At 43.6% G+C, this 12,223-nt stretch overlaps 1 protein-coding gene across 7 annotated transcripts in view; it reads left to right on the top strand.

The window, feature by feature from the left end:
* Nucleotides 1-7,350: 7,350 nt before the first annotated feature.
* Nucleotides 7,351-12,223, top strand: part of LOC134354682 (flavin-containing monooxygenase 5-like) — a 54,442-nt gene continuing 49,569 nt past the window's right edge. For 2 of the 7 annotated variants that reach the window (XR_010019873.1, XM_063063805.1), the window contains exon 1: nt 8,000-8,335. Coding sequence is in view for 3 of the 7 variants with exons in the window: in XM_063063805.1 (XP_062919875.1) it covers nt 8,318-8,335 (18 nt within the window). In the remaining 4 variants the exon portion in view is untranslated. Of the gene's footprint in view, nt 7,800-7,997; nt 8,336-9,666; nt 9,891-12,223 lie in introns of those variants that run through there. The other 5 variants (XM_063063802.1, XM_063063803.1, XM_063063804.1 and 2 more) reach the window with 5 other exon arrangements.

Genomic DNA, 12,223 nt, shown 5'->3' with positions numbered 1-12,223 from the left:
CTTTTGCTTTTATGCTGTCTTTGACTTCCCTTGTCAGCCACAGTTGCATCATCCTGCCTTTAGAATACTTCTTCTTTGGGATATATCTATCCAACACCTTCTGAATTGCTCCCAGAGACTCCAGCCATTGCTGCTCTACCGTCAGCCCTGCTAGTGTCCCCTTCCATTCAACGCGGGCCAGCTCCTCTGTCACGTCTCTATATTTTCCTTTACTCCACTGTAATATTGATACATCTGACTTCGGCTGCTCCCTCTCAAATTGCAGGGTGAATTCCATCATATAACAATCATTGCTCAAATCCAGTTCATTAAACAACACTGAACCCAGAATAACCTTTCCTCTAGTGGGCTCAACCACAAGCTACTCTAAAGAGCCATTTCATAAGCTTTCTACAAATTCTCTCTCTTGGGATCCAGCATCAACCTGATTTTTACAATCTACCTGCATATTGAAATTTCCCATGACTACCATAACATTGCCCTTTTAACATGTCTTTTCTATCTCCCATTGTAACTTGTAGCTTACATCCTAGCTACTGTTCAGAGGCCTATATGTAACTCCCATCAGGGTCTTTTCACCCTTGCAGTTAGTTTACTCTTCCCACAAGGATTCTACACCTTTTTGATCATATGACACATCATCCCCTCTGCCTACCTGCCAGTCCTTTTGATACAATGTGTTTCTCAACTATAACCTTCTTTCAGCCACAAAGTCATGCCTGCCAATCTCCGAGGATCTGTCCTGGGCCTAACGCATGGATGCAGTCACAAAGAAGGCACACCAGAGATTCTGCTTCATTAGGAGTTCAAGGAGATTTGGAATTCCACCAAAGATACTTGCAAATTCCTACAGATGTACAGTGGAGAACATTCTAACCGGTTGCATCACACTCAGGGCTGGAGGCTCCAATGCACAGAAGCACAATAGGCTGTAGAGGGTTGTATACTCAGCCAGTTCAATCACTGGTAAAACCTTCCCCACCATTGAGGACATCCTCAAGAGATAGTGTTTCAAGAAGGCAGATTCTTTCACCATCCGGGACATGCTCTCTTCCCATTACAACCATTGGGGAGGAGGTACAGGAGCACTCAATGATTCAGGATCAGCTTCTTATCCTCATCATCAGATTTTTAAATAGGCCAAGGAGCCCATGAATGAAGAAGATGAAGAAAGCCCTTATCTCCGAGTGGAGTCATCGGGACACCATCATGACGGCGTTTTTTTAGCAGGCTTTCTTATTTTTACGAGGCCGAGTTGCTAGCTCAATGCTCAATCCAGCATGGATGGAAAACGTGCAAGGGAGCCGGCTGGATTCGAACTCAGAAGTCTTCGCTCCGAAGTCCGGCGCTGATGCCATTACGCCACCAGCCGGCTTATGAACCCATGAATACTATCTTATTATTCCTATGTTTTTTGTCATTTATAGTAATTTTATGTCCATACATGCACTGCTTCTACAAAACAATAAACTTAACATTATGTAAGACAGTGATAATAAACCTGATTCTGATTTTGACTTACAATCACATCTTTGTACATACCAAATAGGAATGAAGTATGACTGATGGAAAATTTATCTCTGTCAGAAGTGTACTTATGAAATACCCAGTTCTGACAAAGGATCCCAGAGCTGAAAAATTAACTATTTCTCATTCCACAGATGTTGCCTGAGCTGCTGAGACTTTCAGACACTTTTTTGCCATTATTTTAGATTTCTAGAAATCCCATTTCTGATTTTGATAAAGATTATTGTTCAGAGAAGTCCTACAGGATAATCAATATTGGTTTATTACTGCCACAAGTTGGGTGGTGGGGTAGAGATATGTCCCTACCAAAGAAGGAGTAAGGCACTCCTTCCCTCCACTGGCCTGCAGTTCACTCTTGAGCAAGGTGTAGCACCTGCTTAGCCCCTGATCAGGGTCATGTGAAGCCATGGGAGCAGGTGATGAATGGTTATATGAGAAACTGGTGCATATCACAAGTCTTGACGCCAGGCAATTGCTAAAGAATTTTAATAATGGTAGGAGTCACCTGTCTTGTATAAACACTGCCCAGAATACAATGGCAAACTACTTCTGTAAAAAAGTTTGCCAAGAACAATCATGGTCATGGAAAGATCATGATCTTCCACATCATAGACATGGCACATAACAAATGAACTGTCACATGCGCTAAGATAAACTGAGTTGCTTTTGTTGTGCATACCATCCAGGTAGACTATGCCATACACAATTACATCAAGGTGATTTTTTTAAAAAAGCAGAATGCATAACATAGTGTTGCAATTATAAAGAATGTGCAGTGCAGCTAGGATTGCAGAAAGTTAGCATGGAGGAACTCTGGAGGTTGCATCGTTCAGTGTCTTCAAGGCTGCAATTAATTTTATTGATCAATGGGAAATGAAGGATAATGAGATTCAAACAGTAAAATGGGAGCTGAGGCCAAAGGTCAGATTAGTCTTTGCAAGTAGTCGATTGGCAGATTAAATGTTGGTCCTTATTGTGGGGTGAACAGAAAATAAGAGTAGGCTGTTTTTCCTAACCATTATGAACTTATGGTCACACCTGGAGAACTACATGTACCAACTTGGAGGCAGTGCAGTTAAATAAAGTTCTGTATAGGTATAAGATCAGTCTGACCCAGTGCCTTCTCTCTGCTTGCCTATCCCCCAACCCATCTCTCCACCTCTTTCATGTACATTGTTTGCCTTTCTCCATTTACCCATCTCATTTTCTTTCTTTTCCATTTCTCAAATCACAACTTAGCCAAATCCAACTGAACCCAACTGGTTCGTAAGGATATACCCACAAACCAATTTGGGTCAGAAACATATAGTTCATATGTATAGCCAGGTTCTGTGGTGAAGGTTAATGAAGACTCCTGCCATGAGGTTACCTTATGAAGAAATGGTGAGTGATAGGGACCAAAACTCTCTTAAGTTTTAGAGAATGAGAGTCTTGTTGAAACATGGAAAATTTCGAGAGTTCTTGACAGGATAGGTACTGTAAGAATGTTTCTCCCAGTCCAAAGTCTAGAACAATAGGGTAGAGTCTCAGGAAAAAGGTTGTTCACCACTCAAGACTAAGATGAAGGGAAATTTATTCTCCTCAAATAATGAATCTTTGGGATTTTCCACTCAGAGAACTGTAGAGGTTGGATCAAACTGTTTTCAATGCTGCTCTTAATTTTATTGATTAACAGGAAAATCACAGCTATTGAGATTTGAAGAGTAAAATGGGAGCTGAGGCCAAAGTTCGGATCGGTTCCTGTCCTCTGTAAGGTGTTTATATGTCCTCCCCATGGGATGCACAGATTGTCTCTGGGCGCTGCAGTTTCTTCCCACAGTCTAAAGTTACCGCTCGGTAGGTTAATTGGTCATTGTGAATTGCTCTGTGATTAGGCTCAGGGTAAACTGAGGGTTGCTGGGAGATGCGGCTAGAGATGCCTGTTCCTCACTATATCTCTAAATAAATAAATAAATAAACAAACAAACAAATGAAATTAAAACCCAAGGTCTGTGCGTAAGAACCATACAAACATGGCAAAGAAAACCAGAAGTCTACCGGCTCTACCGATATAAATTATAGGTGCTGTTGCCTCCCACACTGTTTTTTTCCCCAATATTTACTGTATACTTGCGCAGTTACAAGATGGAAAAACAACCAGTGATCAGCTTTCTCCATTTTCATTTGATTGAGGGTCCGAGGGTTGATACAAAGTTTGGCCCTGTAAATCCGTAGCTAGGTGGGGTCCGGGGGTGGGGGGAGATTGAGTCAACAGTTTCAGATAATGAGCCAAGTTATAGATGCAGTAAATATTCAAGAAAACTCAAAAACTTTTAAAATAATGTTAATGATAACTCTAATGCATGCGTCAGCAAATTTATTCTGCTCTGTTGGAACAATAGGAACATTACACTTCCTGTTGATACTACCTCTTTGCAGTTGAGTAGTGTATGATTTGCTATAAATCAGAAATATTGGATGATTGCGAAGGCCCTTAAAATTAATGCTAGGAGTCATTTCAGCCCAGAACACTCTAATTTGAAAACTTTGAAGGTACTGTTGATTTCAGCGACAGGTGAGTAAATCACTTCAATAAACCAAACAAAGGGCAACTGTGGTAATATATTGTAGTTAAGCAGACAATTAACAATGCCTTCTGACTTCTGACTTTACCCAGCACACGGAGCCACAGTCTAAAGTATTTTGTTATGTCATTGCTCAACAAAAAGAAAATACAAGTCCTAAACTTTCAAATTGTTATATATAAGTGTTGCCTGGTGATAGCTGTTGGAGGAATTTGGACTTTGGAATTTAATATAAGAATTAGCTTGTGTGCACAATGAGACAACATGCTGCCATTGGGTCACAGAACATGGATACAGACTGCTCAGCTCACCCTACAATCTTTTATTAATCATCTTATATTCTCTTCACATTCCCACCAACTCCCCTCAGACTCTGCATAGAATAGTGAAGATTACAGCTCAGGAACAGGCCCTTCGGCCCACAATGTTGTGCTAATCCAAGTAAATTAGTAATCAGATAGGCAACCTAACTAATTCCCTCTGCCCACACAATGTCCATATCCTTCCATTTTCCTCACATCCTTGTGCCTATCTAAATGTCTCTTGAAAGACTCTAATATTTCTGCCTCTACCACCACCCCAGGCACCCACCTCCATGTAAAAAAATTTATCCCTCACACCTCCTTTGAAATTGCCCCCCTTGTATCAGATATTTCAACCCTTGGAAAAAGATACTGTCTGTCTGCTATATCTATGCTTCTCATACCCTTGTAACCCTCTATCAGATCTCCTCTCAGCCTCTGCCAGTTCTATTACTGGTGTCTACACTAGGGACAATTTGTGTGTTTTCAGCCAGGAAAAACACAGCAAATGAAGTACTGAATTCACATGGGTCAGAACAGGCAGCAGAAAAATGGACAGGGGAAGAATGTGATCAGGTGTGCTCCAGAAAATAGAACAATGGGAGATAAAGAGGGAGAAATTACTAGGTAAGGAAAGAACAAGTTTGTTTTCCTTGCAAAGGACTTACTAATGAATAAAACTTGAAGCCCAAGTTATAGCCCAGGTTGGGCAGGCTAAGACATCATTCCTTGGATCAGAGGAGACCAAAAGGCAACATAATAGTAACTTATGCACAGATTCTCATTCCCAGGGTTGGGAAATCAGAACCTGGAGGGCATAGTGTTACGTACCCCGTAACTGGGTTGCCAAACCAGCAGAAATGGATCACTCAGTTGGAGTCTGGAGTACTAGAACTAAGAAAGTTTTATTAAGGAAACAAGCAACACAGTAATCGAAAGGATAATAAATGCAACAGTTCAGTGATGATAAACACACATGTGCACAGAATTAAGATAACAGCATCAATCAAGCTCTATCGTTGTCTAGGGGTAAATGACCAATTTCAAAATGACTCAAAGTTCAGTCCAGTTTAGTAGTTCAGTGCGCAGTAATCGTTGCCATGGCGGTGGACAATGTGGGGGAAGAGAGAGATAGAATAGGAACAACTCATCATTCAGAACGGCTTCACTCACAGACCAGCAGGATGGCTCACAGACCAGCGAGATGGCTCACAAACAGCTTTTTGGGCGGGTCCTTGGTGATGTCACCTGAGGTCACCGACTGTGACCCCTCCTCCAGATGCGGTCGATCCTCTGCAGTGAACCCGGCACCCAGGCAAGGGCGGACACACACCGGGTTCCCGCTGATCGTACCTTTCCACCCTTGTCGTTGTCTGGGACTTCTCACCCACTCGTGAGAAGCGCACCGCTTCCAGGGTCTCGTTACCTCGGGTGGCGTGTGTGTCTGTCTTAGCGAACCTGTCCCTTTTTATCCCCCTGCTGGGGTATCGCCTGTCCATCACTTCAAACAGTTCAGGGTTCAAAGGGGGGAGCCGCTCCAGACAGCTCTTCCTCCCACATCCCTTCATTACACATCTCCAGACGCTGCTCCATTGTTCCTTATCTCTCCTTCCCCTGAGGGCAGGTGGCAGACCAACTGCTGATGCCACTGATGCTAGCCCAGGCCAGCAAACATCTTAATTTTATGTGTATTCTCGTAACAATAGGTTTAAGTGAGAGAGGAAAATTTTTAAAGGGTTCTGAGGGGCAAAGTCATTTTCACTGAGAGGGTGGTTAGTATTGTTACGTAGCCCATAACTGGGTTGACAAACCAGCAGAAATGGAACACTCGTTGGAGTCTGGACTACTAGGAACTAATAAAGTTTTATTAAAGAAACAAATAATACAGTGCTCTAATCGTAAAGATATAAATGTAACAGGTTAGCAATGATAATACACACCTATACACAGAACTAGGGTAATAGGAATCAACCAAGCTCTATCGCAGTCTAGGGGTAAAATGATCAGTCTCAAGTGATGCAGAGTTCATTTCAGCTTAGTGCAGTTCGCAGTAATCGCTGTTGTACCGTTGGGGGGGGGGATGCAATTTGGTTCAGGCAGACCTTTGATGTCTTCTATCTCGCTGTGGTCACTGACTGTGACCCCTCTGTTCCAGATACGATCGTTCTTCCGCAGTGAACCCGGCACCCAGGCAAGGGCGGACACACACACCAGGTTCCCACCGATCGTATCTTTACACCCTGTGAGCCTATGGTCGGTTCCCGCAAACTAGACCTCCAAACTCCCACCACTTGTGGGGGCACACCGCTCTTTCCAGGGTCTCGTTGTCTGGTGGTCTCGTGGTGTCCCGTGCCTTAGCAAACCTGCTCTTTTTATCCCCCTGCTGGGGTATCTTTTTATCCCCCTGTTGGGGTACCTCCTGCTGGGGTATCAGCTGTCCATCAAACTACAAACAGTTCAGGTTCAAAGCAGCCAGTCTGTCAATATTCTGAATTGTGTTTCTTTTCTGTTAATCCCTCTCTCCTCTCTTATTAACATTTTGAATGTTTCTCCATTGTCTCTCTTATCTCTCTCATTAGCATCAATCGTCCAATAACTTGGTTTGGCGTCACAGTATATAGAATGAGCCAACAGAGGAAATCATTGTCAGATACAGTAATAAAATTTACACTGATAATCAAGTTTTAGAGGGAAATGGGCAAATAAAGGTAAACAAGACTAGATTATGCGCTCATCTTTGGTTCGTATAGACCAGTTGGGCCTACTCTAAAAGCAATTTATATTCTGAAATATACAAGATTATGCATTGAGAATTAAACATGCAAAGTTTGCCATACAGTACATTTTATTATTTGAACTTTTAATTTTCACTGTAGTATAATCTTGTACATTTCAGAATCTATTAACCAGAGAACAGAATTTTAAATGTAAGTCAGTTGGAAAAGGAAGTGTCTCCTATCTCAAACAATAAAACTGTGTTAGTAGCTCAACACAAACTAGTGACCAGTAGATTAGAAAGGGGGTTGGGTAGCATTTGGAAAGGGCAGTTTTTTTCCCTTATAATTCAAAATTAAGACGTTTAATTCAATAATAAGGCAAATCAGTAGTTGAACCGTGCAACTGAGTTGTTGCCACTAATCTCATTTTTTCTTTCCAAAGATTCCATCAATTCCACCCACTGACTTTGCCTCACGTACACACCAGTGAATGTACCAACCCATACGCACTTGGGAGCTACCCCACCTTAGAGGGTGAAAGTACAACCAAACACTCACTCACTCACTAACCGGGCAAGGATCATATCCGATTCGCTGCAGCTTTACACCACTGTGTCAAGAGAGCGGCGTTGGCTCGTCCTTGCAGTGAGTTGCGCTGGCAGCCGAGGTTGTGAACTGTGATTGAACGGGTGAGTACATCACACGGAATGGTGAAGTTGAACCGAATGTTCTTTTCAACCTGTTTTGGAATGCGACCACTATTTGTTTTAGACAACCCTGCTCTACTTTCTCTAACTCAGCAATTTCAAAACTCCCGGAAAAGTATTACCCATAACCAAGGTGTGCCTCCCACCCCTCCCCCCCCCGGTCTTTGAAGAACCAGCCGCCGCTCTGGCCAATTTGAATTTGAATTTTATTAATTCTGCCGGGGAAGTCTAGGTCGTGGGCTGTTGTCCCGCTCAAGAGCTGGTGACTCAGTACCTCTGAGTAACTGGTGATTTAAATCGAGGTCCGACGCAGACCAGTCTTAACCTGGTCAGATTCCCGATTCCCCAGATGGGCCCACATTGGACGATAATCTCCACACCCGCCCGAGGTTGACCGGGCCGCAATGACCCGTCTGGTTCCATCCAAAACTTGGCCATTAGAGGGAATCAGACATTTAAAAGACATTGGATAGGTGCATGGGTCCGAAAGGTTCGGCGGGATGTGGGGCCAGATGCAGGTAAGTGGGACTAGCTCATGAAGGCACCCTGATAGCCACTAGCAAGATGAACGGTTTCCATTTAAGTCTCTGATTCTTGGATCAGACTGGCTATCAAGTGGGGCGGAAGCAGTCCAGACCGCGTCCACCTACTGGGACCGGAACAAACTCTGGCCACTGCCTGTCATTTGGTCAGTGTTGGGAATGGACTTGCACTCTTCGCAGCAAGCGTTCCAACTGCAGAAATTGCCCTGAGATTAAAGATTTGCAAGAGAATGAGGAAGTGAAACTGGACAGTGAAAACTAGAAGGAGAATCTGAGTTAGTCCTGACCAAGGGTCTCGGCCTGAAACGTCAACTGCACCTCGTCCTATAGATGCTGCTTGGCCTGCTGCGTTCACCAGCAACTTTGATGTATGTTGTTAGGAGAATCTGATATCCGCCACAAAACTCCTGAAAATAGTAAATCAAAAAATTAGTGGATGGTTTTATTACTGTGGCATGTACTGAGACACAGCGATAAACCGCTGTGTGCAACGCCGACAGACCACGACTTCCAGTTAGTAATAGGAAAACAATATCGTGATACAGAGAGACTGCAGGTCGACAAGTAAAGTACAAAGAAAGGGAGATCGAGTTAGTATTTTTCAAGGATCTGATAAGAATGAAATAAAAGCTGTCCTAGAGTTTGATGGCAGGTGATCTCAAGGTTGTGTACCCTCTGCCTGACGGGAGAGGGGGAAAGAGAGAATGGCGGGACGGCAGGGATCCTTGACCATGTCAGTCGCTTTCCTGAGGCAGTGGGTGGTGTACACTGAGTCAGTGGAGGGGTGGCTGGTTTGTCTGATAGACTGGACTGCATTCACACTCGCTGTGATTTCTTGTGGATAATTATATAACACCACTGGAAAAAATCCGCATCTTTGAGGTCATACTACTAGTGAAGAATGGAGCTAAATCTTTCCCACAGCAAGTGTATTATGCAAAGATTTCGTTTGTTAATAGTTTCAACGTTTGAAGCTTCAGGATTATGTATTTTATAAGCAATCGAACCTGATGGCATGAACATCGATTTCTTGAGTTTCCGATAATGGCACCGCCCGCCCCTTCACCATTCCTCATCCCCTTTCCCCCTCTCGCCTTATCTCCTCCGCCGCTGCTGCTCCCTTCTTGCTTCCATGGCTTTCCGTCCTCTGTCAGACTCCTACTTCTCCAGCCCTGTATCTCTTTCACCAATCAACTTCCCAGCTCTTTACTTCACCCCTCCCCTCCCCTCCCGGTTTCACCGATCACTTGTGTTTCTCCCTCCTCTCCCCCACCTTTAACGCTACCCCTCACCTTTTTTTTCTCCAGTCCTACCGAAGGGTCTTGGTCGGAAGCATCGACTGTACTTTTTTCCATCGATGTTGCCTGGCCTGCTGAGTTCCTCCAGCATTCTGTGTGTGTTGCGTGGATTTCCAGCATCTGCGGGTTTTCTCTTATTTGAATTTGTTACGCTTTTGGATTCAATATCAACATTGTTTTCGTACCTGAAGTGATATCTTTACAATTGGTTTACGTACTACGTTATTCCGCAGGTAAAGTATTTCTCTTTTACTGATTTAATCACTTTGTTGGATGGTGAGTACGTGTATTGATCATATCTTCAACTTAAAAATAACCATTAATTACTTTAATTATCCTTTGTATCCTATCATCAGTAAAACAAATGGAAGATGCTTTACGGCGTGATATCTATATGACAATGGGTGTAGATAAGGACTTTTCTTTAGAACCGTTCGTGTTACAAAATTCACACTCACAGCTTTGGGTACATCAGTTAGTAACATTGTTTTAATAAGTTAAAAAAATCTGTTAATCCTCGAAATTGACGGACCCTGGACTGTAGACTCAGGTCACCAGTGCTGTTTCCCTGTAAGAAAACGGAAATGCAGAAAGCATGCTGGGCTGCAAGTAAGATTGACACACGGAGGATTAAGACCCCTATCCCCTTGCATTTTGCTCTGGAAATTAAAACTGAAGACTTTAGAGCAAGATTGCAGTAACTGAATGGCATCAGGGACTGCTGTGTACTTTGCCTCATGGAAACATGGCTTGCTCCTACCATTTCAGATGCAGTGCTGTAGCCCGAGGGCTTCACCATTCACTGCATGCACAGATTGGAGAGACTCTTAAAGGTAGAGAGGGTGGACTGTGTTTCATGTTTAACTCATTGTGGTGCACAGACCCGGTGCTATCTCAGTTCTGCTCACCAGACCTGGAACATCTAGCAGCCAAGTGTCATTCATTTTATCTGCCAAGTGAGTTTCCTACTGTCATCCTGGTAGCAGTGTATATTCCACCCCTGGGCAACATCAGGCCTGCTCTGGAGGAGCTGAGCACTGTGATCAGCAGCCATGAAACAATGTACCCCGATGCCTTCCCTGTCGCTGCAGAGGATTTTAACCAGGCCAGCTTGAAGAAGTCTCTGAATAACTACCACCAACATATCACCTGTGGAACCAGAGGAGCCAACACACTTGACCATTGTTTTATCACCATCAAGAACAGTTACCTGCTATCACCTGCCTGTACATTGACAAGTCCGATTATCTGGCTGTACTCCTACTTTTGGCTTACAGGCAGAGAGTGAAGACCACAGCACTAGCGGTGAGGACGACAGCGGTATGATGAAGGGAAGCAAAGTAGCAATTGCAGGGCTGCTTCGAATCGGCAGACCAGACAATATTCAGTGATTCATCTTTGACTCTGAGTGAATACGCTACAGTTGTCACTGACTTCATCAAAACCTGTGGGGATCAGTGTGTACCTCTGAGAACATACCAGACATACCCAAACCAAAAGCCGTGGATTTAGGACATGCACAAAGACTGGTGTGTAAAAAGGGCCTGAAAGATCATTGGGGACTCAAGTCACCGAACCAGCTGCTACCATCCAGAAAATGGTACCACAGCAACTGTACTTCTGTTATATTGACTATCCTGTTGTACGTAATATTTATCATAAATTACTATAAATTGCACATTTAGACAGACACGTAATGTAAAGATTTTTACTCCATGTATATGAAGGATGTAAATAATAAAATCAATTCAATTCAGTTCAGTAAAAAAAACCCAGGAGATTTGCAGTTGCTGAGGTCTAGACCTATGGTGATCAAGACCAGTGATCTAGAACTCTGCAAGAAGTCCAGGTACACCATACGAAGGCTATTTTAAGAGAGGTAAAACAACTCCCATTGAAGTTAGAGACTGAATTGGATGCATGCCAGCTCTGGCATTACTTACTACAAGGCAAAACCCAACATCATGAAATTCTGTGATGCTTCACTTCCAGATGAGCTCATTGCCTTTTATGCATACTTTGAAGGGGTGAATAAATCTAAACTGTGCAAATCCCTGCAGCATCTGGCCGCTCTGAGACCTCTGTCTCAGAGGCCAACATCAGGACATCGTTCAAGCAGGTGAAACTTTGTAGAGCACTCAAAATATGTGCCAGCCTACTGGCAGAAAAGTTCAAGGACATTTTCTGTCTCTCCCTGCTGCAGCTGGAGGTTCCCATCACCTGTTTCAAAAGGGTGACAATCATACCAGTGCCCAAGAAGAGCAGAGTGAGCTGCCTCAATGACTATTGTTCAGTGGCACTCACAGCTATGGTGATCAGGTGCTTTGAAATGTTGGTCATGGCCAGAATCAACTCCTGCCTAAGCAAGGACCTGGACCCACTGCAATTTGCCTATCACCCAGTAGATCTACAGTGGATGCAATCTGACTGGCGCTTCTCTCAGCCTTGCATCATCTGGACAATAGCAATACCTATGTCAGGCTGCTGTTTACTGACTACAGCTCAGTGATCAACACCATTAGGCCTTCAGTACTATTCAACAAGCTTCAAAACCTGGGCTTCTGTA

The sequence above is a fragment of the Mobula hypostoma genome, chromosome 12, assembly GCF_963921235.1.
Source record: "Mobula hypostoma chromosome 12, sMobHyp1.1, whole genome shotgun sequence".
NCBI lineage: Eukaryota > Metazoa > Chordata > Chondrichthyes > Myliobatiformes > Myliobatidae > Mobula > Mobula hypostoma.
The sequence above is the reverse complement of the archived record's forward strand: the minus strand, read 5'-3'. Positions and strand labels throughout refer to the sequence as shown.